Source organism: the organism of the source record quoted next, unplaced genomic scaffold (genome assembly GCF_019419815.1).
Source record: "Pyrus x bretschneideri cultivar Hongxiangsu unplaced genomic scaffold, Pyrus_bretschneideri_v1 Contig23, whole genome shotgun sequence".
Classification (NCBI taxonomy): domain Eukaryota; kingdom Viridiplantae; phylum Streptophyta; class Magnoliopsida; order Rosales; family Rosaceae; genus Pyrus; species Pyrus x bretschneideri.
In genome coordinates, this window is record NW_025999535.1 from 3384465 (window position 1) to 3411278 (window position 26814).

At 35.0% G+C, this 26814-nt stretch overlaps 3 protein-coding genes across 3 annotated transcripts; 1 reads left to right on the forward strand and 2 right to left on the reverse strand.

Moving 5' to 3' along the window:
• Window positions 1–2249: 2249 nt before the first annotated feature.
• Window positions 2250–3217, reverse strand: LOC108865345. Its single transcript, XM_018642496.2, has 3 exons — window positions 3042–3217; window positions 2837–2899; window positions 2250–2672 (listed from the first exon to the last, which is right to left on the reverse strand). Exons 1-3 carry the CDS (start codon window positions 3134–3136, stop codon window positions 2489–2491), a joined length of 342 nt encoding a protein of 113 aa, XP_018498012.1. The 5' UTR covers window positions 3137–3217; the 3' UTR covers window positions 2250–2488.
• A 5244-nt stretch (window positions 3218–8461) lies between these two features.
• Window positions 8462–9136, reverse strand: LOC125477938. Its single transcript, XM_048585456.1, has 2 exons — window positions 8950–9136; window positions 8462–8823 (listed from the first exon to the last, which is right to left on the reverse strand). The coding sequence occupies exons 1-2, from the start codon at window positions 9042–9044 to the stop codon at window positions 8613–8615; spliced, it is 306 nt and encodes a 101-aa protein (XP_048441413.1). The 5' UTR covers window positions 9045–9136; the 3' UTR covers window positions 8462–8612.
• Window positions 9137–21084: 11948 nt separating this feature from the next.
• LOC103926865 (gamma-glutamyl hydrolase 2) lies at window positions 21085–25937 on the forward strand. Its single transcript, XM_009335746.3, has 10 exons — window positions 21085–21606; window positions 21909–21995; window positions 22731–22820; window positions 23378–23472; window positions 23925–23985; window positions 24438–24527; window positions 24655–24717; window positions 25172–25260; window positions 25553–25645; window positions 25737–25937. Exons 1-10 carry the CDS (start codon window positions 21286–21288, stop codon window positions 25789–25791), a joined length of 1044 nt encoding a protein of 347 aa, XP_009334021.2. The 5' UTR covers window positions 21085–21285; the 3' UTR covers window positions 25792–25937.
• Window positions 25938–26814: the final 877 nt, after the last annotated feature.

Here is a 26814-nt window from a genome sequence, read left to right on the forward strand (position 1 = left end):
GGAAGACTTGACCTTTTATTTCTTCATCTGCGTGTGTGAATTCATTATCACATGTGTGTGTGTGTGTGACTTTGAATAGTCTTTCCCAAGTATTTTGACTCCCACAACAGTGTTTTCATGTTGAAAAGACTTGTTGAATGATTCAGTCAATGGAAAGAAAAAGTATCACTATTACGATGCGCAAGCTTTTTTATTTTCTTTAGCTAGAGATGATAATTGATATCTATTACCAACTGCAATACAATAAACTTTGACTCGTTAAATTTGTTCACCAAATAATTTTTGAAAGGTTAACATTTGGACGTGCATCCTCTTTTATTTTGCATTGACTAAGGTTTAATTAAGCTAAGAGCATCTAGGATTTTGAAACTAACTAGCTGATAGGTTGTTTAGTATTAATTTGTAAATTATGTTATTGTAATTATGAATTTATTGATCAGTTATTTTTTAGCTGTGAGTTTGCACAATGTACATGTTCTAATTTGCTCAGTTGATTTTGTCTTACTACTCTATTTTGCATTGTTCTTAAGCTTATTGTTAGGTCTTTCTCGAATTTTGGACTTGCTTTCCTATCGATTAGTTTTTCTTCACAACTTCGCAATGTTTAGTTGATTGTTGGATTTTTCTTACTATTGGATATCTAAAATGTATAATAAGTTGAAGTTGAAAATATATCTCATTCTTTTTCACACCTTTGTTGTTCTACTTTGGCTTGAATTAGGCAAGTTGGAGTTTTTTCTCTTAGTCATACCTGCGATGTTTTAGATAAAACAAAAACGTTTTTAACCATTTTAAAAGTACTTCCAAACAAACCTTAAAAGAAGGATTCAGTCTTCGGATAGCAGAGTTCACTTAACTGGTTTATTTACTAATTTATGATTATGTCATATATACATGAATTGGCCATAGACTATTGGAAGACTTGACTTTTTATTTCTTTATCTGCATGTGTGAATTCATTGTCACATGTGTGTGTGACTTTGATTAGTCTTTCCCAAGTTTTTTAAGTCCCACAATAGTGACTTGTTGTTCAATCACAATATTGCAGACTGACTCAGTCAAGCCACAGATTCACAAGTGAAAAAAAGTATCACAATTAAGCTGCACAAGCCTTTTGTATTTTCTTTAGCTAGAGATGATAATTGATAGCTATTCCAAACTACAATACAATAAATTGAGTCCTTAAATTTGTTCACCAAATAATTTTTCATGCGTCTAACATTTGGACATGTATCCTCTTCTGTTTTGCATTGACCAAGGTTTAATTACACAAATTCACAGTGAAAAAAAAAAAGTATCACAATTAATATGCAACTTATGTTATCATAATTCTGAATTTATAGATTACTTATTTTTTTAGTTGTGAGTTTGCACAAGGTACATAATTTTATCTTGATACTCAATTTGGCATTGTTCTTCCGGTTATTGTTAGTTCTTTCTCAAATTTCTGACTTACTTTTGTATGAAGGGGTTTTCTCCACAACTTCATAATGTTTGGCTGACTGTTGAAGTTTTCTTATTGTTGGATATTTAAAAATACATAATAAATTGAAGTTTGAAAATAGCTAGGTCTCTTTATTTTGCACGCCTTTCTTGTTCTAATTTGGCTTGGCTTAGGCAAGCTAGAGTTTTTTCTCTGAGTCGTGTCTCTGCGATGTTTTGGATAAAACAAATATAATCTGTCTTAAATCTTAATTGAGGTGTGTTAAGCTTCTGCTATTGCTCTAGTTCTTTCACATCCTCCTTCATATCCTTGGGGCTTGCTAAGGCTAACCCAGATCCTGCAACTTGTGGCGCGGTTTTTCATTATTTTATGGGTTATTTTTTAATGGTCTCTTCCATAGTTTTGCGCATCATAGGATTAACAAAATATGTGGCTTAAAAATGGCTCTTTTAGCGGACCTTTTGCTGTGCTTTTTTTACTCTTTTTCATCTCCTTTGCCGTTTCATACTCATTGGAAAAATTGCATTTCCCTATTGTAGAATATGATTTTCCATCGTTCTCATATATTTTGAGATGCAGTTGCCAACATATAATTGCTTTTTTTTTTTTTTTTTTTAATTTATAGGTAAGTTAGTTGTTCTTTTCTGATTTGTTGTGAAAGTAAGTTAATTGTTCAATCATGTTATTATCCTTTATCATTACTCGGGTATATTTTCCTGGGCTGTCAATATAAACACAAGACACACCAGGCCTAAGCCCTCTTATAAGTTTGCATCGTATCATCCTTATTTTGCTATTATTTAAATTGAAAGGAAAAAAAAACATATTTATAAAACACTATTATGAAATACTTTTAACTTCGTCATTGCATAAAACACTTAACAATTGATTATTTATTATACATGTCTGCAAACTAAAGCAGCTACAGTAACCAAATTACCATAAACACAAATATCTAAGAAAAGAGGGAGAGAAGACAATCCATCGTACAGAGTCCACACCACACAGCTTATCTCTTAATTAAAAAGCGTAAATTATATTTAATCAACCAGTAGAGCCAGTCTTTCTTGTTGTAGCTTTTGCATCTCCGTTACTTTGCTTGCCCTCGTTCTGATCAGTCTTTGAGCTGCTGATTTCATCAGAAACATTCTGCTCTCTCGGTGTCGTCGTCTTATTGATTTTCCCACCGTCCCCTTTGCTGATGTCTGGCGTGCTTTTAGCTCCACATCTTATGACAAGAAAACAATAAGTATTTAATCAAAAAGCTAGAGACAAAGTATACTATATTTACCAAGGAAATATCAAATTAAATAGCAATATATATATATGTTGTCCAATATAAACAATGTAATACTAATCTTATGCATGCAAATTATGATGAAACCACCATACATTATGGAGCGACTAATATTCCTCCTGTTGGCGTGCATATGGTCGTGATGCGTGATCTGCAGCCTGCATATATATATATAGTCCACTTCAATCATATATATGATATAATTGGTAACACAATCAACAAATTAACTAGCGATTTCTATTTATTTCAAATATATAAAGATAATTAAACAAACAAATTAAGTTACATTCGATCACTTACATATTCAAGGGTCGATGACGGTAGGACTCGCAACTGGGAATTTGGACGATGTTGGTTTTTGGGAGGACGATGAATCCATGCGCAGTTAGAGCCATGATCTCAGTAATTCAGAGTGATCAGTTTACTAACTGCGTGTGGGTTTCTTAGTGAGACCAAAAAAAGTCCGAGGTTTATATAGAGTGAGAAATGAGAATGCATGGCAACTTGTACTATTATAAAATTATTAAAGCTTTGATTCTGCATTATTTTCCCCCTTTTCTCTTTTGATCCCTGTAGGCTATAATGACATAAGAGATAAGGGGTATTATAGTCTTTGTCCATTATTGAGTTGGGTTATACATAGGGAAGTGTTATTAACATTTCAAAAATCTCATTCAACACTTTCTTTCCTAATTTAGAAAGTTTGGATTATAGAACGATATTTTTGGAGTACTAATAATAATTCCCTTATAATATTACCCATCAAAGTCTTTGGACGCGTATTTTGAAATGGATCGAATATCTTTGTGACCATATATTACATTTAATTGACTCAAATAAAGAGCGAGTGAGTCAATATCGAAAACTTAGTGATCGCCTAATAGTGAGCAAAAAATTATCTTTTTTTTTTTTTGGTATATAGGAATCATAGGATGTATAGGACTTATAATCATTAAGGGTAATGATAGGAGGATTAAATATCTAAATTAAATTTTGCAGACTAAATGATGAGGTTGTTGATGATTGAATTATTATTTAGATGTTGATTAACATGCTTATTTTTATTAGAAACATATTATTTAGTTTATAAATTTAATTTAAAATTTTAATCTTCCTACCATTAACTCACCGTTAAAACACTTTCAAATGCTCCTTGTAGTAATGGTCTTCCCGCTTTATTTTAGTCTATTTTTCTTTCGGCATTCAAAGGGAAGGATCGAGGTGGGCTTTACCTAAAAAAATCATGGTTATGAAACACCGATCGATACCCTCGTCAATAAATGTAGCTCTTATTCTCGGTGGTTATACACTCGATTCAAATTAATTTTCTCTTTGTCTAGACTGTCTAGTCTTTTAGACTTATATAAACTCTAATTAAATACTAAAACATAAAGCCAAAAAGTTATTAGAATGCGAATATCTGACTTAAAACTCAATTGACAATATAAAAAATAGTTTGACTTTCTATAAATTCATGTAAAATATTTTAATTTTTTGACGTGAGACATTCTTCACTCACAATAACATTATTTCTAGACATAAGTATGACACGAGAAATGAACGGACTAGCTTTGATACCATATACTGAAAAGCATTACCCAAAAACTTATTTTATCAAATACTATTCAGTGTGATAGAGATATTTTGTCCTGATATTTAGCGAGTCCTTGTTCTTAATTGGCTTTGTCTTTCCAGTTTCTATAAAAGAAAGCTTACTAATTTGTGAAGGAAGTTGAGAAATGGTGCTTCGCTCGGTGCATGGGTGTCCACTGCCCTCCCGATATTGACTCTGGCTGCCTTTCGCTATTTTGTTTTGTTTGAGTCAAATTTCTTTGATGGACATCTAACACAAATAAAGAGTGACTTTGACCGTTGGTTTGATCTTAATTTTCTAGGGCTCGTATGTGTTCTACCTTTTTGTTAAGGTATTAGCAATAATTAGGGGCCTTCCACATTGTTTCAGGTTTTTAATTGAATCATTGTCCCTGCAATGATGAAGATAAACCCCATTTCTCTAAAATATGTAGGGAAAAAAAGGGTCTAATTATTATACTAAATTATAGAAAATTCCAAAATCCTCATGAGGCTAATAAGTGAACAGGAAAATTAGGATAGAAACATCTAAAATTGGTTGAGGAAAAAAACATTCTCTGATAATAATACTTAAATTATAAGACTCTGGTGGATTAAAATGCGTTGAACTCTCTCATACTATAAACTAAATGTAAAAAATCACACATCAATTTTGAGAATAAATGACTTACCTAAAACTCTCTTCTTTTAACAATTATGCAAGATGACTCTCTCTATCTAAGAAAAGTCGAGGTGTCTCTTTTAAAAGAATGTGATCGCTCTGAAAAGTAAGAGAGAACAGCCATAATAAGCATATTTTAACATTTGATTTGTAAAAATGATCAATCTTTAATAACGAAGACATATTGATCATATATTGACAACGCAATAATGACATAACTACAACATAATGATTTATATTGATGATATAATAAACACTAATCAATTCAGAAGTCAAAATATGTTTATATAGTAAGTAATTGCCAGAAGTAAAAAGTTTCATCTATTCACTAGAATTTCATGCTTGGTGACGCGCATCTCTTTCGTAAAAAAAACTCTTTCTAATTTCTATTCAATTATAAATTTAATATCGGAATATAATATTATATTTCCATAAAAATCTAGAGGTGGTTTTCCCACTTATTGTTATTTTTATTTTTTTATCAAACAAGATTACTTACATTCAAAACTAGTACAAGGTCCAAAAAGAACAAGCAAAACAACAACTTATAAAGTAAAAAACCCAAGCAAAAGGAGAGCTGCAATCCAAGATACAAACTTTTGCCCAAAGGCTGCAAAACAAACAACAAAAAAAATCCTAATGTCAGGCAGCATAAACCAAATCGCAACTGCCGTTACTTCCTCAGAGGAAGCTAAACTCCGAACCAAGAAGAGGCTAAAGTCCGAACCAAGAAAGTAGACACCGAATTTAAGTCCCCTTCACGAATTCTTGTAGATATATACACACAAAATATCTTATGGATAAAAAGTGAAGCTAAGGAAGTAGATAAAATACCCTTCAATTTCAGAAATCGCATTATTAGGTTGAAATCACCATAAGCATAGTCACCCTTTTGGTTGGTTTCTTTTTGGCCATTTCTTGTGAAGATTTATAATCCAAAGGAAGCATGATTCACGTGGGATGTAAAGAGATTCATGCATCTTCCTCTTTTTAAGAAGCAAATAACATGTAGGCCCAAAAGGAATTCAAGCTAGCTGGCATGGGGAAGTATTATTGTATGCTTGTCACTGGTTAGTGGGAGGAATAAATTATAGAGGGTACTATACTATGCTGACCAGGACACGCATTCTGCTCGTTATTTCTTTTTTATTCTTAAGCTGCGTTTGTTGCACAATATTATGTTTAAGTGGATTGTTTGAATGAACTGGCTGAGAATAGATTAAACTGAATTAACTTAGTAAATCGTTTGGTATATACTGTTTTCTCTTTCTTTAGAATCATTTCTGAGCAAGAGCGTTAGATGCAAATGCCAATGACCCCAACACCGAAAGGGTCCCAAATTAAACATGCAAATGTTTTTTCTTTATTTTTTCCATTCTCTACATGTATCTTTAGTCTCTTTCAAATATTTCTTAGAAGTTGTTGACCCTAAAAATTACAAAACTTACGTGGCGCGCATGCCGAGTAACTAATAAGCTAACTACGTCCTTCGGTTGAATGCGGGGCGTGCCAACTCGTCGGCCGAGCTTGGCCGAGGAGCAAAATTCGTTGTCGCGTTGGGCGCGTTACACTCTCGGTCTCTGGGTTCTATAGCCTGAAGACAAGGCTACTAATTCTGTGAAGTTCACAAATCGTCGGAGCCCGGTTTGGTCACTGTGATTATATTCGTAAGAGTAAGCACGTCGAATCGAAACCAAGCTATATGGACACAGGTACTCAAATGCGATGTGCGTCTTGATGGTAAATGTAGTTCGGCCGTCGAAATGCCGAACTCTGAAACTTACTCGTGAATATCCAATCATAAAATCATTCGGCGTCCAGTACGCCGAATAACACAATTCGTAACACCTAACTACGCCAAGAAGGCTAGCAAGGTGACCTCTACCAACAAGGGTTCGAAAACCCTTCTCGGCTGAGACTTAGATAGGTAACCGGTCGGCCTTGACGCAGTGCTATTTATCCAAACTAAAGGTGCTTCTCGGTCGGCTGGTTATGCGGCAACAGTGCTGTTTATCCAAACTGAAGGTGATCGCCGGGTGCCTCCACAGTGCTGTTTATCCAAACTGAAGGTGTGTCGGCAGAAAAAGGAAAGGAAAAATCTCAAGGTGTTTGAGAGGTTTGCGCAGGGCAATTGTATGCTAATTAAAGGTCATTTCTCGTTGCATGATTTCTTGTATTTATAGCACCTCATTCCTTGAATTGCATCCTTATCTGGATTGGGAGTCCTTGTCCCGTTTCAACTCTACCTCGAACAAACCTACTCCCACTAGGGCTTTGAACTTTGCCCTTTTCGAGGCTTTATTCTTTGCCGGTCGGAAATCCTGGTCGCTCCAGGACTTCCTCGACCCTTTTCTGTTTATCTGGACTACTTCTTAGGATAGGACTCGACCGACCCTGCAAACTGGCCCGGGACTTATTTACTCGGCCCATAGCATTTGACACACCCTTGGACCGAGCACAACCTGCTGCTCGACCCAACAATATTATTTTGGGTCGAAACAGAAGTACATTTGGTTCTTGAAAGTTTGTACTTTTCCCTTAATATCATTTTATTTTAGCGAAACTACTACGTTTGATAAAGGACATATAGAGAAACAAATCTATCTATGCTCTTTTTTTAATATTAAACAATATGTCGAAAAGACCCCATTATAACTTTTCAATTACTAAAAACTCAAGAACAACCCTTCCCAATTATTTAGATTGTACACAAAATGAAAAGGCTAGTAGTCACACATGCATATCTTGTTGAGAGTATCATATAACTCATATTGACAAATGTTAGCTTGTGAGTGGTTAGATTATAAGTGAATTGGATTGGTCAGCTCAATAGGTTTTGTTTGTAAGTTTGTTAGAGCATCTCCAAGGGACTCCTAACACTTTTGAGGACTCATTTAGGGACTCAAAAGGAATATACTTGTCCCTAAAAGATATTAACTCCAACGAGAGTGTCCTTGTAGTATAATCCTTAAATTTAGGCAGTAAAAGATTAAAAAAATCATTGTCAATTTTGCAGTCATTGATCTAAACGGTAAAAAACAAAACAAAACCAGAAAGCTATCAGGACCATTGATTTCACATCAATAAACAAAAGAAAAAAAAAGTGAGACCCATGCAGCTACGCATCAGCATATCAGTATGGAGTAGCTGCACGTGGGTACACAAGTTTTCTACTCAAAATGCCCACTGGATTTCAATTACACACAGATTTCATTCCTCTTTTCTTCTCCGTTTTCTCTTCATTTCTCAATTGCTGCAATGAAATTAATATCCCACAATATTGGAGATGAAAGTCTTGTATTAAAATTCCTAAATGATCTAAGCCCTCTCCGTCAATCGCCAAATTGGTATGCGATTTGATGTAACATGTTTTGACATGGTACAAGAGTATCACAAGTCATAATCTACCATATATATGATACAAGAAGAAGCAAGGTTTTCAGTTAACGAATTGAAACGATAATAATAAGTTCAAGAAGAAAGTATGATAAGTACGCAATTAAGCTAACAAATCACATTCAGCCATGCTTTGCTAGACCGCCAGCCACCATATTACAACAGCGGTATTAATATCTGTAGCTAATTTAATTAACAAACTAATAGCCCTGCATTATTAATTAATCAGTGGCATCAGTCGTCTTGGTTGTATTGTTAACTTCATCAGCAATAACATTTCCTCCATTTGTTTTCTCATCTACTCCGTTCAAACTACTGCTGAGGCTGACCTGATCACTTCTCAAACTCCTGTTACTGCTTCTGAGTACCCGGTTGGTTTGCGGAGGGTTCCCTCTACTGAGCTCTCGTCTTCTAGGCGTTGCAGCACATCTTCTGATCAACCAAAGAATTAATACTGTTAGTAATTAATTAAACTTAACTTAATGCAAGATTGGTAAGTACATAATTAAAGATTGAAAGAAGAGAACGAGTATAGAGTAAAGGAAGAGATTAACTCACATTATGACAATCTTATTTTCCAGTCTGCAGGGCTTGGAATTAATGGGCATTTGAAGCATGGTTTTTGGCATGAAGCTATTTATAACAAGAGCCATGGTGATCGAAAAATGAAGAAACTTTTCTGTGATTAACAGCTTAAACTGCTCAATAAAAATCGGAGCTTAATGGCCACTTGTGAGTTCTAACTAAAGGTTAATGGTTCAATTTATAAGTGAATTGCGTGTGTACTGGTTTCTTCCACCTAGTCAAACTTAGGCAGCTTGGAAAACCAACACCCAGAAACCCTAAACATAAAAAATTTGAGTAATTTTATTTCAACAAATTGCTGATCACGTGGTTCTTTTTGTTTTTTGTTTTTTTTTTTTTTTTTTTTTTTGACGAGTTCTATTTCATAGTTGAAGATTAGCTACAAACAGAAGACTTACGCTTTACGTACTAATTACTTATGTACATATTTTGAATTCGATGAAAAAATACCGAAAATTTCAAACCGAATCGAAAAAATCCTGAAATCGAATAAAAAAAATCCCAAACAGAAAATTCAGAAAATTTCGATACCCAATCCCGAACCGATTTCGAAATTTTGGTACAAAAATCAGTTCACGTTTTCATTCATTCAGTAATCCCTAACCGAACCGAAATAAAATATATATATATATATTTAGAATTGTAATAGCCGTCAGATTTGGTTGAGATTTAATCTCAACCGTTGAATCCAAATAAAACCCTCACTTAGTCACTCTCTTTCGACCTTACCTCACCCTGCTTTCTCATCCTCACTGATTTCTCTCAATCTTTCTCCTCCTCCTTATTTGCCGTCTTTGAATCCGGCCACATCACATAAGTGACTAACCTCTTTCTCGACTTACCTCTTTGATCCCTCTCTCTCTCTCTCAACTTCTCATCCCTCACTGAAAAATACGTTGCAGGAATGGCAGGAGCTTAGGTTATAGCATCGTCGATCCTCACTAAGAGTTTGGCTTTGTTTGAAGGACTCAAACCTTTGAGCCTTAAGTTCACTCAGTCTCAAACTCTCTCTGTCTCTATGTCGCTCCTTCTCGAATTCGAAGCTCAACAACCACCTACCTTTCACAATTTGACTCTAACAAACTATCTCCATTCCGGCCACCACCACACCTCACGACTTCATCCCCCACCACCGATTCCCTCTAGTCTCTATGTGTGTGGTTCCGAATTAAGGTTAGTGTTTCAAATTGGGGCGTAGGGTTTTGAATTGGGGGCTTAGGTCAAGAGGAAGACGTGGGTCCATTTGATTATCTATTCACTCTGTCTTTCTCTCAACCACTGATTCACTGTCACTCTCTGATTTCAATTTAGGTTTTTAATGTGGGTTTAGATGATTTCAATTTCAATTTACATGATTTTGATTTTGATGTAGGTTTAGTTTTGGGAAATCCCAAAATACCGAAAAGATTTCAGAAATCTCGAAATTTCAGTTCTAGATCGGTCGTTGGATTCTCGTCTCGAAAATTTTCGGTTTGGGATTTGGTATGCCATTTCCGGTTCGGTATCCCATACTGAACCAACCCTAATTATACATGAAGTGATAAATAGACGCGCATGACTACTCACTAAAAAGCTTGTAATACTCTGAATTCTGTATTTTTTTTGTTGGAGTGAAATTCTAGATAAAAGAATTGCTCTATGGAAAATCTTGGATACATTTGATATATTGACACAATAACGTTACAATATACATAATTTATACCTTGTTTTGTAATTTAGTATTAAAATGACTCTCAGTAACTAAAACATATAATGAAGTTATAATTGTGCTTTGTTTATTCTTGTTTTGGTTTAGGGGTGAACACGATCCGAATTTGAAAGGTTTTAACCTAAAATTACAATTTTCTCCGTGAGTGAGAGCAGCAGCAACACTAGAGATTTTCTTCTTGTTGCCGGCCCTAATTCTGATTACAGTCGGTGGCAGCCTTTCCTTCTTCCTCTGCTTCCTCTTTCTTATACTTCTGATGTTTTTCCCTGCTTTCTTTCTTGTTTTACTTTCCCTTTTCACCCCGATTTTCACATGTACATATGTTGCCCTCAGATCAAATCTTCCATCCATCCATAGACATGTTTCATAACAAATCAAAGAGGAAAGAATGATTACAGAGAGAGAGAGAGAGAAAGAAATGTGAGAGAATATTGTAGAAACGTGAGAGAATATTGTATTCAGCAAAACTGTATAGCCATTCTCTAGTATTTATAGTAATTTAATAGCTTAATGAGTAAGTTTTCTCTCTAACTAAGTCTACCAGATGATGACATTTGTCATTACAAGATTACCCCTAATTATCCAATCATCACTCAATACTCCCCCTCAATCCAAATTGGGATACACAGAATTCCGGTTTGCGATTGGTACAGTAAACACCCAATCATCACTCAATACTCCCCCTCTCTAAACTCAATTAGGAAAACCAAGCTTGAGGTTTGAACAATGATGCAAAAACAATGGTCCATGAAGCCCTTTGGTAAATATATCTGCAACTTGATCAGAAGTGGAAATATATTCAACCTATAAAGCTCATTTCTAGACTCTTTCATTCAGAAAGTGAAAATTAGTGTCTAAATGCTTGATCTTCATATGAAATACTGGATTTGAACATAATGCAAGTGCAGAAATATTATCACAATGTAGAAGGGGAGGTTGTGGTAGAAAAACCTTCAAATCTCGGATAATGAGCCTAATCCAAGCTACATCAGCAGCAATAGTAGCCAAAGCTTTATACTCTGCTTCTGTTGAACTCTGAAACACACATGCTTGCTTTTTAGACTGCTAAGAAACTGGATTTTGTCCAAGAAAAACAACATAACCAGTTGTGGATCATCTGGTATTAATATCCGAGGCCCAATTAACGTCACTATATGCCATGAGATCAAGAGTAGGTGTACAAGGGGATGTAAGACCACATTCCATAATCCCTTGAAGGTATCTAATGATTCTCTTGACCAAAGAAAAATGGACATCAGTAGGATGAGACATAAACTGACAAGCATAGTTGACAACATAAGTAATATCCAGTCGAGTAAATGTGAGATACTGTAATGCCCATACCAGACTTCGAAACAATGTGGGATGCATCACAGTTCCTTCATTTTAAGTAGTTGTGTATAAGGTTTGCAAGGTGTAAGTGAGGCTTTGTAAGAGATTGTACCAGCTTTCTTAATCAAATCCTTGGCATACCTAGACTGTGAAATAAACAGGTCACCATTATCTTTATAGGTAATCTGCAGCCTAAGGAAGAAAGTGAGTTTGCCCATGTCTTTCATTTCAAACACATCACCCAATTCATCAATGACTTGTTGAATTAACACAGTATCAGATCCAGTGATGATTATATCATCAACATATAGTAGCATAATAACCACATGTCTATTCACATATTTGACAAACTGACTAGTATCAAAATCTGAGACAAGAAAAACCTCTTCTTGTAATTCCCTGTGAAGAAAGGCATTCTTCATGTCTAATTGCCTTAAAGACCATTTATTTGCAGCTGCAAGTGCTGAAACAATCCTCACAGTACTATGGCAGACAACAGGACTAAAAGTTTCTTCATAATCCAAACCTTGTTCTTGGCTAAACCCTTATGCAACCAACCGAGCTTTATATCTTGATATCTTCCCTTCTTGGTCCCTCTTAATTTTATAAACCCATTTACTGCCAATTACATTCTTGTCAAATAGTGGAGGAATTAACTCCCAAGTTCCTTGTTTTTGTAAAGCAAGAAACTCTTCAGTCATGGCATCTCTTCATTCAGAAATAGCAACAGCATGCTTAAAAGATGATGGTTCAGTAGGTTCAACAATGTTTAGAACAGTAGTGAAACCAATACAAGAAATATTATATGATAACCAATCAGAATTCTCACACTCATGTGTAAAAGCAGAAAAAGCTTTATAATATCTCCTAGTAATAGCACTAGTTTTTAGTCTTGTTTGCATCGGATGAGTAGAAACAAAGACATCAGAATCATGATATTGAGTATGACTAATTGAAAGTTGAGTGATCAGATTCTAGAGAGAAAGGTACCTCAATTTGAACAGGGTTATAGACAGGTAACATGGCATCTTGTGAAGAAAAGGTGGAAGAAGTAGTAACCAGAGGTAAGGCCTGTAGTTGAGAAGAACCACTCGAATGCTAATCCAAATATGTAGACACCATTGATGAAGAATCTAAAACTCATGAATTAGAAGTATCACCCACTAAAAAACTCATGAATTAGAAGTATCACCCACTAACTGAGCTAATTATTATGGAACTCCAATACTTGAAGACTGAGATGTACTTCTGGACTGCACTGGCAACACTATTGGAACAAGGATAAGATGTTTACAAGCAGATTAAGTACTTTCATTCAATTGCTGGAAATTTTACTGAACCTTGAAAAGGAAAAACCTTTTCATCATGAATCACATGTCTAGAAATGAATAGCCTTCGTTTTGTCTGGTGATAGCACACCACTCCTTTATATCCTAACACATATCCCAAAAACACACATTGATCTATTCAAGCTTCTAGTTTAGTCTTATTATAGGGTCTCAAAAGGGGATACACTGTTGTACCAAAGACCTTTAAAGAACATAACTGAGGATGATAACCACACAGTTTATAGAAATGAGACTGCATAACTAAAGACTTACACATCATTCTATTTATAAGAAAAATAGCATAAGCATAAGCATGAGTCCAACAATTATGAGGTAATGCGGTTGTAGACATAAGAATGATTGCAGTCTCTATAATATGGCGATGTTTTCGCTCAGCAATTCCATTTTGCTGAGGTGTATGAGGGCAGGACACTAAGTGAACAATCTCTTTTGATTCCAGAAATTTCTTAAAGTTTAAACCAGTGAATTCCCCACCACCATCAGATTGGAAAAACTAAATTGTACCATTGAAATGACTCTGAACAAACGCATAAAACCTTTTAAACACAAAGAAAACTTGAGACTTATACATCAAAGGAAAGAACCAAGTAAATCTGGTATAATGATCCATAAAAATCACATAATATTTATATCCTTCAACAGATACAATTGGACACAGTCCCTATACATCACTACTAACTCTTTCAAAATGTCTTTTAGGAATAGAAGAACAAGCAGAGAACACTTGTCTAGTCATTTTCCCATTAAGACAGAATTGACACACATGTCTATCCACATCAGTTGTACACAGTATTTGAGAATGAGAAAGCATGTTATGTAATACATCATTTGTTGGATGTCCTAATCTATGATGTCATAAAGAAGCCTTCACAGCTTGTCCCAGAATTGCCTTTGGAGCTGTCTTGAATTGTTGCATATTATTCTTGAAAAAAAGACTCTTTGGAATATAGTACAGGCCTCCATTACTCCTTCCTTTCATTAAGATTACCTTTGTTACCTTGTCTTGCACCCAAAAACCCCATTCATCAAGAATTACATAGACTTTGTTATCCTTGCATAAAGTATACACAAATAATAAGCTTGCAGCAAGAGAATGAACATGTAATACAGTAGTAAGCTATAAGGGTAGAGTGAGTTCGAAAAGAAGATGAACCGGTATTCTTCACAGGTAAACATTTTTCATTGTCAACAGTGATCTTTTGATCTCCTTCAAATGGTGTTAGCATATCCAGATCATTTGTTTAGCCTGTCATATGGTGAGTGGCTCCAGTATCCATAATCCAAGCTTGATCGACGTTGAATTCGAGTGTAAACTGAGCAGTCATTGCAGTTAAAGTAGGTAGTGGAGATGCACCTTGATAAGAATAATTGCTGCGATGGAAACAATTCAATGCCACATGTCCTCTTTTTTTTCCACATATTTGGCATTCAAGAATGCTATTTGTCTGCAATGGCTGTTGTTCATTTCTATAATAGCAGTTAGGAGCCGTATGACCACGTTTATTGCATATTTAGCATTCAGGAATGATCCCATATTTCTATCCACTATTGCCATTCCAATGAGTCCAGTTTGAGCCCCATTTTAAGTGAAAATGATTACTGCTAGAGAAACCTCCATTACCAGAAAAACCTCAATTATCTCTGTTAGTAGTCTCATTTCCTCTATTAAACCGAGGTCTAGAATTATACATTTGACCATTAAAGCCCTCATTATACCTAGACCTGGCATTCGTGTCGTGTTTCTCGTGTTCGTGTCGTTTTTGTGTCATACCCGATAGCTTAACGGGTCGTGTCGGGTAATACCTGTTAAAGTAAACGGGTAATATGACCCGACCCGAAATCAACCCGTTAAGATTATCAGGTAATATGACCCGACCCGTTACCCGTTAAGAAAATTATATTTTAAATCAATAAAAATGAAAAGAAAAAACATAATTTGACCCAAAAAATAATATTAAATTAGTATATACATACTAAATTTCAGAGTTGGCCCCTTAATGAAAGTTGTAAAGCTTTTCATTACGAGTGATTACATTTTTCACACTTATTATTATTAATTTTTCACTCAAATAAATAACATTGTTCATGAGATTTGGAGGGTTTTAAAAATCTACACTTATTTATACTTTCATCAAGTATAACATAAGATTTTATGGTATCCACTAGTGTAAATATTTTAAATTGAAGATCGAATTCATTCATTGTATTCATATAGGGTCAATGAGTGTAGCTGTAAAAAATCATCAAAATCGGAGTTAAAATAACCGTTAAATCGTAATTTTTCGTTTATAACCGTCGAAAAGTTTTGTCTCATTACTTAATCTTTGAATGTTTGTTTTTTTGCAATTTTTGGCGTATGCGATCTCGAAGCATATATAAACAAGTTTGACGGTTGGATCGTTGAAATTAGTTTTGTAAGATGCGTATCCCATCAAAACGATAGATTCACTAACACTAAAGAGTTTATTTATACTTTCATCAAGTATAACATAAGATTTTGTGGTATCCACTAATGTAAATATTTTAAATTGAAGATCAAATTCATTCATTGTATTCATTTAGAGTCAAGGAGTGTAGCTGTAAAAAAATCATCAAAATCGGAGTTACAATAACCGTTAAATCGTGATTTTTCGTTTATAACCATCGAAAAGTTTTGTCTCGTTACTTGATCTCTGAATGTTTGTTTTTTGCAATTTTTGGCGTATGCGATCTCAAAGCATATATAAACAAGTTTGACGGTTGGATCGTTGAAATTAGTTTCGTAGGATGCATATCACATTAAAACGATAAATTCACTAACACTTAAGAGTTTATTTATACTTTCATCAAGTATAACATAAGATTTTGTGATATCCACTAGTGTAAATATTTTAAATAGAATATTGAATTCATTCATTGTATTTGTTTAGGGTCAAGGAGTGTAGCTGTAAAAAATCATCAAAATCGGAGTTAAAATAAACGTTAAATCGTGATTTTTCGTTTATAACCGTCGAAAAGTTTTGTCTTATTACTTGATCTCTGAATGTTTGTTTTTTGCAATTTTTGGCGTATGCGATCTTGAAGCATATATAAACAAGTTTGACGGTTGGATCGTTGAAATTAGTTTCTAAGATGCGTATCCCATCAAAACTATAGATTCACTAACACTTAAGAGTTTATTTATACTTTCATCAAGTATAACATAAGATTTTGTGGTATCCACTAGTGTAAATATTTTAAATTGAAGATCGAATTTAATCATTGTATTTATATAAGATCAAGGAGTGTAGCTGTAAAAAATCATCAAAATCAAAGTTAAAATAACCGTTAAATCGTGATTTTTCATTTATAACCGTCGAAAAGTTTTGTCTCGTTACTTGATCTCTGAATGTTTGTTTTTTGCAATTTTTGGTGTATGCGATCTTGAAACATGTATAAACAAGTTTGACGGTTGGATCATTGAAATTAGTTTCATAGGATGCGTATCCCATCAAAACGATACATTAACTAATACTTAAAGAGTTTATTTATACTTTCGTTAAGTATAACATAAGATTTGTGGTATCCACTAGTGCAAATATTTTAAATTGAAGATCGAATTCATTCATTGTATTCATATAAGGTCAAGGAGTGTAGCTGTACAAAATCATCAAAATCAGAGTTAAAATAACCGTTAAATCGTGATTTTTCGTTTATAACCGTTGAAAAGTTTTGTCTCATTACTTCATCTTTGAATGTTTGTTTTTTTCAATTTTTGGCGTATGCGATCTCGAAGCATGTATAAACAAGTTTGACGGTTGGATTGTTGAAATTAGTTTTGTAGGATACGTATCCCGTCAAAACGATAAATTCACTAATACTTAAGAGTTTATTCATACTTTCATCATTTTGATGGGATATGCATTGATGTTATACTTAATGAAAGTATAAATAAACTTTAAGTGTTAGTGAATCTTATCGTTTTGATGACTTGGAATAAATATATTAATTATTTATATATTTTAAGTGTTAATTAGACTATGTTTCAATTAGTATGTGATGATATTTAATAATAAAATTACATTTATGTTTTTTATTACGTATTTTATTTTTATTCAAGTTAAAATGTTATAAGAGATAAAAAAAAAGAAAAAAAAAAGCTGGTTATTTTTTTTCTTTGGGTTAAACATTAGGCGGGAAATGGATGGATATAGGTTGCAAAATTTCCCAAACATTAGGTGGGAAATGGATGAAACTCTTGAAATATTAGGCGGGAAATTAATTATTATAATTTTTTTATGTTTTTGGTATTTTTAAATTACTTGATATTTTTATTTTCAATGTGTTTTATGATTTTTAATCTCAATCTTTGCCTATAATATACTATAAAAATAAATAAAACTTAAATTTTAAAATTTTTATAGAATAATAATAGAATAATAATTAATAAACAATATATACATATTCATTATATCTATTGCATTTTATAGTAAGTTTTTTTAGTAGTTTAAAAAATTAAAATCATCAAAATAGCATTTTTCTTATCGTGTCAAAACAGGTTACCCACGTGTCACTCTCGTGTAAACCTGTTAAGGACCCGTTATTAACGGGTTATTATCGTGTGACCCGATAATGACCCGATTAGTTATCGTGTTGACCCGAAACCCGTTATTTTCGTGTCGTTTACGTGTCGTGTTAACGGGTCGTGTAATAAATTGCCAGGTCTAATTATACCTGTTAGAAGGAAATTGATGTGGTATACTGCCTTGGGAAAAATGAGCTCATGTCGGGCCATTACCATTAGATCTTTGTAAGTGTCCCACAAAACCAAAACCATTAGACTAAAAGCCACATTGAGCTGCAATATTAGACGACTCCCCTTGATAGAAATTTCTATTTGCACCAGTTTGAGAAGTTTCCCATTGACAAAACATTCTAGCCATGGATAACTGTAATGAACTCTGAGATTCTTCAGCAATTTTCTCTGCACTCAGTAATTGTGCTCGAAACTTTTTGAGAGTGATGTATGGCTCCCGTGCCACAATAATAGTCTAATCATGTTGCACTTTGATGGTAAACCAGCAAACGTTGCTACAATTAAATCATTGTCTGAAATTGTTTCTCCTACACTAGCAATTGATCTTTCAAGCTTTTAAGTCACAACAGATAATTCTCAATAGACTCAAGACCTTTCTTTATTGTATGCAGCTCAGTTTTAAGATGATTAATAAGTGCTCTTGAAACCATAACTTATTTATCAATAAGACTAGCCCATGCTTTAGATGCAGCCTTGCTACCAACTACATATTCAATAGCTTCATCTCCAAGAGTGGCAATGAGTAAACTCAATAATGCTTTATAAGTTTTAACCCATTCACGATAAGCTTCAGTGATTTCCTTAGTCACTCATTCCTCCAAAGATATAACATATTTAGGAGGACACACATTGGTGCCATCAAAGTAATCAAACAAATCATAGCCTTCCAACACATATCAAAATTGAAACACCCATTTAGCAAAATTATCATCTTGTAAACGCATAGTAAGCATACCCAACAACCCTTCAATCTTAACCACTGGAGATGTCATTGTAATTTTCGGACAAACAAATTTTACAAATACAAAAGCTTAGTGCTCAAAGAGATCTTCAAAATTCACCAAATTTCACAATTTGTCTTCGTGCCCTAACAATCTTGAAACCCAATTAGCAATCAAATTCAACAGAACAAGCTTCGTGCTCAAACAATTACCCTTTTACTCAAATCTTTACGCCCACCATAGAGCTTCATGTTGTTAACATAGATGCAAATCAATGAAATTCTTCATCCAAGATTGAAGAAAAATAGCTTCGTGCTTCAACAATTTTCCAAAATTTCAAGAATTTCAACCACACCAATTATCAAGAATTTCGGAGATGGCTTTGTGCCTCCAATTCATCAAGATTTCAATCAATCAAAACAATCTGAAAAAAAAATAAAATAAATAAAATTCTGAACAAATCACCAAAACCAGAAATTTCCACGAAAAAACCTAATTCAAGTCGAGAATGGCAAATAATCGCACTTCTTTTGCAGGCGCAGAACGTTCATCAGCAACCACAACCACCATACGCCATTAATCTTCCATCGAAAACTCTTTGGATCAAGAGAACCTAGGCTCGTGATACCATCATAACAAATCAAAGAGGAAAGAATAAACTAAGAGAGAGAGAGAGAGAGAGAGAGAGAGAAATGTGAGAAAATATTGTATTCAGCAAAATTGTTATTACAATATAGTCCTTCTCTGGTATTTATAGTAATCTAGTAGCTTAATAAGTAAGCTTTCTCTCTAACTAACTAAGTCTACCAAATGATGACACTTGTCATTACAAGATTATCCCTAATTATCTAATCATCACTCAATAATGTTCTTATTTTGGCTTCCACCGACCCCATCTCCGTTTTGATCTGCAATCAATTTTAACTGCAAAGTGATGCGGTCTTCAACTGAGAAGATGCATAGAGATCTGGCGTTTTCACCGGCTTGGGTGGCAACATCACCTCCTTCTCTCTGTCTACCATTTTTAGCAGTGTTGTCTGTGGCGATCTCACGGGCTTTTTTGGTTTCTCTCAATCAGTGGCTACGATCGGTGAGATGGTATCTGTTGGAAGGCAAAATTCATCTTCTTTCCATCTCTGAGATGTGGGTTCCCGGCGAAAGTTGGAGGTGTAGGTTCCTGACCTTCGTGATCGGTGCTTTTTGACAATGTCGTTGAAGGAAAGCAGTTAGGGTTAGCTTTTGTGCTTTTTTTTGTTTTGGGTATTTGGGTTACTATTGAGGTCCCTTTTTTTTTGCTTGTGTGGTTATTGTATGGCCTCAATGTGTATAATTAATTGTGTTGTGGTAATATAGTAACCTTGACCCAAAAAAAAAAAAAATCGAACTGCAAAACTTAATAACTAATTTAATCAATTCACCGCTCAAACATCTCCGCATATTCATCTTCAGAAATATATTAAAGGCAAATTTGTTTATTCTCTACCATTTATGTCAAATTCAGTAATAAATGACTCCAATTTATTCATGATTAGATGGACAAATTGGGCTCTTTAAAAGCATCTTCGAATTAGGGCTTCTAACAAAGTTAGGCTCTCTTTGAGTTATAGGCTTTTATGGGTTTAGCTTGATGTTGTTGTTTGATTGAATCTGGGGCCCTGTTTCACCTCATGTGGGTTTGGGCATACTTTTGCTGTATGAAATTGCTTACTTGACCATAAAAAGAGCATAAAATTGGTTATGAAAATTTCCTTCCAAGTTTAAAAGTTCAAATTTTCACCAAAAAAATTCAAATAAAAGTATGTGCTTGTTGGATTTCATTGTTGTATATACCTTTATCTTGTTTTGCTTACGTGAAAATTTTGAACAAAACCAGACTAAATTAAGCATAACTGAACCGAACATATTTAACAATGTAGTTTTCAAGTTTACGAGGAATCAAATCGAATTTAACTGTTCCCACTTCTAAACAAAAGAATAATTAGTGAAAAATGATCAAGTATTACATTCAAATGCGAGTTTAATTTAACCAAACTAGTCAAAACGGGTATGTTATTTATATTCGCTCAAGTTCGAATACTATTTATAATATGAATTAGTTCAGAGTAACGAAAAAAAAAAAGTAAGTACAGGATATCTACCGTCTCATTAATCCAATGCCTAATTGTGATTCTGTGGTCTCTAAGACATGACATCGTTTTTGTTGGCTTCCTTTCACGTAACTATCACCAATGTCATATCACCTTCCTCCTCTTCCTCCTCGTTTCCAGATTGCCGTACTAAAACGCTTCCTAGGCACAGTTCTTCCCCTAAACGCCCTCCAGCTTCCTCACTGATTCCACGCCCACCCCAACACCCGACCCTTCCGAGTCCACCTCCTCTGACGCCCAAACCGCCGCCGTCTCACCAAAAACGACACCGGCGGAGATGTGGAGCTTCCTCTGGATTCCTTTCCTAATCTCCTTGTCCAAAGAGCTGAGCTTGGCCAAGGCCCAGGTGCCGGTTCTCTTGCCGAGTCAACTCGGAACATCGGACTCGTCCTCGTCCAAGTGTACGGCCCCCGACCCCAAGATCAACTACCGGCCGGTGATCGGTATCCTGAGCCACCCTGGCGACGGCGCTTCCGGCCGGCTGAGCAACGCCTCCACGGCGTCGTATATCGCGGCTTCTTACGTCAAGTTCGTTGAATCGGCTGGAGCTCGTGTTATTCCTCTCATCTACAACGAGCCTCCCGATATACTTTTCCAGGTGATCTCTATAACAAATTGAGCTTTTTATAGAAGTTGCTTCTGTGTTGCTTACGTAAAAGCTGCTTTTCAAAGAAGCACATCATGGGTTGAGTTAACTTTTCTCAGAAGAAATGCTTAAATTTTCAAAGGCCTTAAATTCGAAAGCTTTCGTTTGTTTTTTGGGCTAAGAATCAAAAATTGAAGTTGGTGTGAGTACTGGCTGTTCATTTATATAAGTTTCAATATGTGTGCATATATAAACTAAGCCGGCCTGTAGCGGTGATTTTGTTATGTTGCTCACTATATAATGCTGCTTTGCAGAAGCTCGACCTCGTCAATGGCGTGCTTTTCACTGGAGGATGGGCTAAAAGTGGTTTGTACTATGACGTTGCCGAGATAATATTTAAGGTAATTTAGTGCTTGATATAGTAACCCTTTAGTGCATGATCTACACTAACATTATAGTCCTGGCTTGCCAGGCGGACCATTTAAATCTAACTTTTATATACTACGGGGTCAAGTTTCTGCTAAACAAACAGAAGACTACTTTCTACATAGAAAATTGGTCATTGCAGAACATGCCTCAACCCCTTGATGTGCTTTGGTTGCTCCTCTGGACTCAGTTTTATGAAAAGAACTCTGATCTTTCGTTCAAACTTAATTTGATCTAAATCGTTACTCGATCAGTCTAGTATTGGCGGGACTTGGCAGCATAAGAATCATGATTCTTAATAGGGTTTAGGTTTTTAGAGGTCAAAATTGATATCATACCAAGCCCAATATCATGTCATTGCCCACGATCATCAGCATAAAGGATCATTCTCTGTTTGCCAGCCAACACTAGGCAAAAGAAAATTTGATAGATACTGGTTAGATAGAATGGTCAGCCTAACCACTAAATAGGGGTTTAGAGGTCAAAGTTCGATTTTTTGCATTAGATTTAGAACCATGGCATTGTTGTCATCGTTGGCTAACCTTAGATGCTTCAGGGCTCTCTGCATCATAAAGATTTCCAGTAAATTGAAATTCTCTTAGGATAGTTTCATTGCTTCTCTTAAGAATTTAGTTTCATTGCTTTTCTTAAGATTTCGTCCATAGTTCCATTCCATGTTTATTAGCTATGTTTGTATCTGTTTTCTGCAGAAAATTATAGAGAAGAATGACGCTGGAGATCATTTTCCGTTATACGCCACCTGCTTAGGTTTTGAACTTCTAACAATGATCATCAGCAAGGTAAACTATCCTTCTCAAAGTACACTGTTTTTCCATAAGAATTCAGCCTCTTCATTCAAATTGCATTTCTTTCACCTTTTTGAATGCATAAATACCTAAGTAGCCACTGTAAATGATCAAATTTGTACATTCTGATGGGTGATGGCGCTTTAAATGATTCAATTTCTAAAAGAAGCAAAACCAGCACATCTGTTTTTTAGGGCGACAATTGCAATTCAAAACTATTTTACCACGTGCCTTGTTTCTTCGTTTGAGAATGGCCTTTCTTGGTTTCCTTAGTGGGCATACAACTTGAGACTATGAAAAGAATAGTCTTTAGTGAGGGTGCATCCATTTACAACTTGACATCCAACATTGAAATATGCTTTAACAGTTCAATTTCCTTTATTATAATTGTTACAGTATTCCTTTCAATCTGAATCACCTTAGTCATGTCAATTAGTTGTAGTCTACTTTTAACTCGTCAAGTTTTTTTTTTTTTTATCCATATTGATGCATCATTCTTAATATATTTTTCCCAATTTTATGATTTACACAACTTTCTTTCTTCCTTCTAGAACAAGAACATTCTGGAGACATTCAGTGCAGTAGATGCGGCCTCAACTTTACAATTTACCGAAAACGCCGTTACTGAAGGAACTGTTTTTCAAAGGTATAAATCTTGGAATGTGGCTTTCCTGACTCTTTTTTTTTTTTTTTTTTTTTTTTTTGGGGGGAGAGGGGGGGGGGGCGCGGTATCTTCTGTAATTTTTTGTTTGATTCTTATAAAATTAAATATCTATCTTTATGAAAAACCCAACCATCATTCGAGCTAGCTTCCCTGCAGCTAGCATGCTTATCACAGATTTTAAAGAGGAACATTCCCTTAATTAGGACTGAACACGAGGAATTTATGTACTTCAGCCTAATCAGTAGGGTTAAGCGGAGTAGACGTCAATAGAGCATGCTAGACATCATCTTTGTCTGATCTTTATGACCTTCGTTCTAATTATTAAGGAGGAGGGTTGATGTTCTATGAATTTGTATGGAAGTTTCTTTTATGTTACTGTACATCCATGGTGATTTAACTTCTTCAGCCACTAAATTAATTTTTTACTTTTGCAGATTTCCTCCGGACTTGCTTAAGAAGTTGAGTACAGATTGTCTTGTAATGCAAAACCATAAAGTAAGTTCTAATCTAAAGGCTCCTTCTTGAAGCTAGACATAGTTATCAATATATCATTTATGCATGGATTGATCCTGAATTATCAAATCGAAAACCATTTACTTGGTCAAATCTTATAATTGTTCAGTTTGTTTTTTCATTTAGCAAAGGCAAAACCACTTCAAAACATATATAATTAGCTTCAGTTGAGAAGTTTAAATTGTTTCATTATGATTCTGAGTTTGTCTAGTCATCTAGTCATCGACAAGATTGATGAGACAAATGGCTGTGTTTTGAGAATATCTTGGATTATGAGTTATTATGAGTTTCGTTCTTTCTGTTTACTGTTTGATTTATGCTTCTCGTACCATGCATTTTGGTTTTCTGCTGCTCTTATCCATATGGTTATACTTATGCTTAGAAAGCATGGTTTAGGTTCTCTAACATAAGTTTGTAATGATTCAACGCAACAGTATGGTATCTCACCAGAGAGGCTTATGGAGAACGAGAATCTGTCGAGTTTCTTTAAGATCTTGACAACTTGTACTGATGAAGATGATAAGGTACTGAATGTAACTATCTCGTTTGGTTATGTGGTTTCACCATGTCATGAAACATCTCTCTAGTCAAGTTCCCCAATTCATTTTATTCCCCTGAAGATTCTAACTGTTGTAGTAACACTAATGCCAGGTCTATGTGTCCACAGTACACGCATACAACTATCCTGTGACTGCCTTCCAATGGCATCCAGAGGTATTGCCACAATATTTCTTTCGTCGTCTTTAATGCTACTATTAACTCTAAATTTAGCAATATAAGCAACAGCACAGTAACAGTGTTTGAATATGGAACCATCTCGAGGCTCTTTATATTTGAATATGCATCTGCAAGGATTTCTACGTAAGATGTATTCACAAGCTTGTGGAGGAGAAGCTACTATTGCGTAATTATCAAAGTTTGCTTTTCGTACCATCTTTGTATGAATGATTGGCACATAAAACACTAACTAGTTCTACTTAAGACACTTCCAATATTACTATATTTGTGTTCTTAAGAAAGATTTTCAATAATTATTACCGTGGAACCTGTACAATTTTGCATAACAAAGAATTGGGAAAAGCAAAAGACCTTTGAGAAAATCTGGACTTATTAGATTATTCCGACGGATTTGTTTCAAGTATGAGAAGACTAACTAATTAAGATGCAGAAAAATGCTTTCGAATGGGGCTTACCAATGATTCCGCACTCAGAGGATGCTATTCAAGTGACCCAGCACGCTGCAAACTTCTTGGTCAGGTTAGGGGCTCCTTCTGTATCTGTCTTTTAGTTCTAAGTAAACCGCTGTGCCTTTCAACTTTGTCTGGAGGGCAGAGGTAGAAAAAAAAGTGGAAAATTTAAGGTTCAGAGTCTTCAAATACCGCATTATTTGTTTATTCAAGTATCGAGGTTCTACTGTAATAACAACTTTGCACAGTGTCATATTTCAGAATTCAGAATATGCATTTACAACTTTAAAATTCACTTAAGTTTATTCAACCGGAATGATTGCGGACCCAAAACTTAGTCAAATTTTGAATTTGTGATGCAGTGAGGCAAGGAAGTCATTAAACAGACCGCCTGTCCAGGAAGTCCTTGACAATCTCATCTACAACTACAGTCCCACTTTTTGTGGGAAGGCTGGGTAAGCCAAAAACTTAACTTCAAACTGCATTATTATTTTGGATATGTGCATGAATTTATTAACTTGGTTGTCCTACGCTTTCCGATTGCAGGAGGGGATTCGACGAAGTTTACATCTTTACACAACCTTCACTCGCTCATTTGTAAATTAAACGTGTGCGTCGAAACTGTTACAGGACAATGGAAATGAAATGTAAACATTGTATTTACAGGACATTAGCACTCTCATGAGTGTAAAACCTGTTTGTAACTTACATGTCACCAGATTATTTATAAATAATCACTACTCAGGAGTCCGGTGTATATATAAAGTTGCAACAAGAATATTGCTTGTATCCCAAGTTAGAAAATTTGCCGAAGTTCCAGGTACATGAGAGATGTTTCCGTGTACCTGGAACAGGAGCCAATAGAATTGCACGATACTCTGCACTACAGCTAGACATTGGAATCCAGAAAAGTTATGGAAGGCAGTGTCTGTGCAAACTTAATTAATGATTATTTGTGTCGCATAGCATAACACAGTAGAATTGCAGCTTCGTCACATGAATTAGGTTCATCTCTGATACGCACTTGTGAGTTTACTAGCTGTATCACTCAGTCACACAACAATGTCCTCGGTCACACACGCACACCCCTGGTTAGCCCAGGTGGTGAGAGAGGGAGAGCGGGATAATGAATTAGGATTTCATCGTTTGATTCTTTGTGATAGAAGCAGAAAAAGTGTTGCTTGAACTTATACTCTTGCAGTATTTTTTTTTTTTTTCAAGTTCCTTTTTGTAGGAGAAAACCTTTTTGGGGGACAAGTTTCAAATTACGTCGCATGTTATTTGTTAAATCTTCGTCCACCATTCAGTGGGGATAGGAGCCAAGAGTGAGCTCTTGCCCATAAATGTGAAATAAACGATTTACCATTAGAGCATTTTACACAGGAATAACACGGGTTGTTCCTTACACCATTTATCATATTAACTCTTACAATGAGAAGCGATGATTTGAAATTAATTCCTCTTCCAACATTGAGAAAATAACATTAGTTGTCATTATTTTGAAGGTGTGATTGCTAAAAATAAAATAAACAATCCTTGACTACATACTACCTTGAACTGACCAAGAGGCTGATAGTTTAGGCGGTTAACGAACATTTACATACGTGTCTGGAATCTTGTGTTC

Bases quoted from the DNA above. Each gene is read 5' to 3' on its own strand.
- LOC108865345 (XM_018642496.2), bottom strand. From the start codon at position 3,136: ATGGCTCTAACTGCGCATGGATTCATCGTCCTCCCAAAAACCAACATC. The intron at 2,900-3,041 runs GTAAGTGATCGA...ATATATATGCAG, and splicing joins CGTCATCGACCCTTGAATAT to GCTGCAGATCACGCATCACG. The intron at 2,673-2,836 runs GTATGGTGGTTT...TCTTGTCATAAG, and splicing joins AATATTAGTCGCTCCATAAT to ATGTGGAGCTAAAAGCACGC.
- LOC125477938 (XM_048585456.1), bottom strand. From the start codon at position 9,044: ATGGCTCTTGTTATAAATAGCTTCATGCCAAAAACCATGCTTCAAATG. The intron at 8,824-8,949 runs GTGAGTTAATCT...TTGGTTGATCAG, and splicing joins GAAAATAAGATTGTCATAAT to AAGATGTGCTGCAACGCCTA.
- LOC103926865 (XM_009335746.3), top strand. From the start codon at position 21,286: ATGTGGAGCTTCCTCTGGATTCCTTTCCTAATCTCCTTGTCCAAAGAG. The intron at 24,528-24,654 runs GTACTGAATGTA...CACTAATGCCAG, and splicing joins GTACTGATGAAGATGATAAG to GTCTATGTGTCCACAGTACA. The intron at 25,261-25,552 runs GTTAGGGGCTCC...TTTGTGATGCAG, and splicing joins GCTGCAAACTTCTTGGTCAG to TGAGGCAAGGAAGTCATTAA.